This window comes from Alligator sinensis, unplaced genomic scaffold, assembly GCF_000455745.1.
Source record: "Alligator sinensis unplaced genomic scaffold, ASM45574v1 scaffold463_1, whole genome shotgun sequence".
Taxonomy (NCBI): domain Eukaryota; kingdom Metazoa; phylum Chordata; order Crocodylia; family Alligatoridae; genus Alligator; species Alligator sinensis.
Genome location: NW_005842584.1, coordinates 637,720 through 638,660, shown reverse-complemented (window position 1 = coordinate 638,660; position 941 = coordinate 637,720). Strand labels below are relative to the sequence as shown.

General features: G+C 64.7%; 1 protein-coding gene across 1 annotated transcript in view; it reads right to left on the bottom strand.

The window, feature by feature from the left end:
* PFDN2 (prefoldin subunit 2) overlaps positions 1 to 575 on the bottom strand; it is a 1,786-nt gene extending 1,211 nt beyond the window's left edge. The window contains exon 1 of the mRNA XM_025214481.1: positions 7 to 575. Within this exon, the coding sequence (XP_025070266.1) occupies positions 7 to 307 (301 nt within the window). The 5' untranslated portion in view covers positions 308 to 575. The remainder of the gene's footprint in view (positions 1 to 6) is intronic.
* Between the last annotated feature and the right edge of the window lie 366 nt (positions 576 to 941).

The window sequence follows — 941 nt, the reverse complement described above, 5'->3', positions numbered from 1 at the left end:
CCCCCCATTGGGACAGTGGTCCCACTGTCCCCTCCCCCGCAATGCGAACAGTGGTCCCACCCAGCGCTGCACCCCACATAGCGACAGGTGTCCATCCGGCACGTGCTCGCTCTGCCCTACGCGTGGGTGCGACACCCTGCCCCGCACGCGCCCAGCTCCGCCCCCCTGCCGTATGCGGTGGCTCTGCCCGCCCCGCCCGCGCCCCGCCCAGCACCTGCTCCGCCGTCAAGGCTTTGCCAGCAGCAGGAGACGCCGGGCCAGGACGAGCCTTCCCGCTATCCGCCATTTCCTCGCCCGTTCTGCGCATGCGCTACACTGCTCCCACTTCCGGGGCGTGAGCCGTCCCGCCGGAAACACACAAACAACCAAAAAGACACCATCTTTGTTAAGGGCACATCGCGCCGGCTTTCCCGAGTTCCTGAATCCCAGCCCCCTGAGGCGCCATCTTTGTTGAGGACGCATCGCACCGCCCTCCCCGGAGAACAGTTTACTGAAGTCCCACCCCCGGCTCCTCCGTCGCCATCTTTCTTGGGGGCACATTGTACTGTTTTCCCCCAGGAACGAAGCCGACCGAAATCCCCCCCAGGCGCCATGTTTGTTGGGGGCACGTCGCGTTATTTTCTCTGGAATTTACTCGAAGTGCCCAACCCCCTTCAGACGCCATCTTTGTTGGGGGCACGTCGCGCGGTCTTCGCAGGAGCGACGCCTACCGAAATCCCCATCAGGCGCCATGTTTGTTGGGGGCACATCGCGCTGCCTGTTCCTGAGTCAACTTGAAGCCCCTCCCCCACGCGCCATGTTTGTTGGGGGCACGCCGCGCTGCTTTCTCCTGAAGAGAGTTTATTTGCAACCCTCCCTGGGACGCCATGTTTGTGAGGGGCGCGTCGCGCTGAAGCCCCCCCTGGGGCGCCATCTTTGTCGCGGGCGCCCGCAGGAGGCGC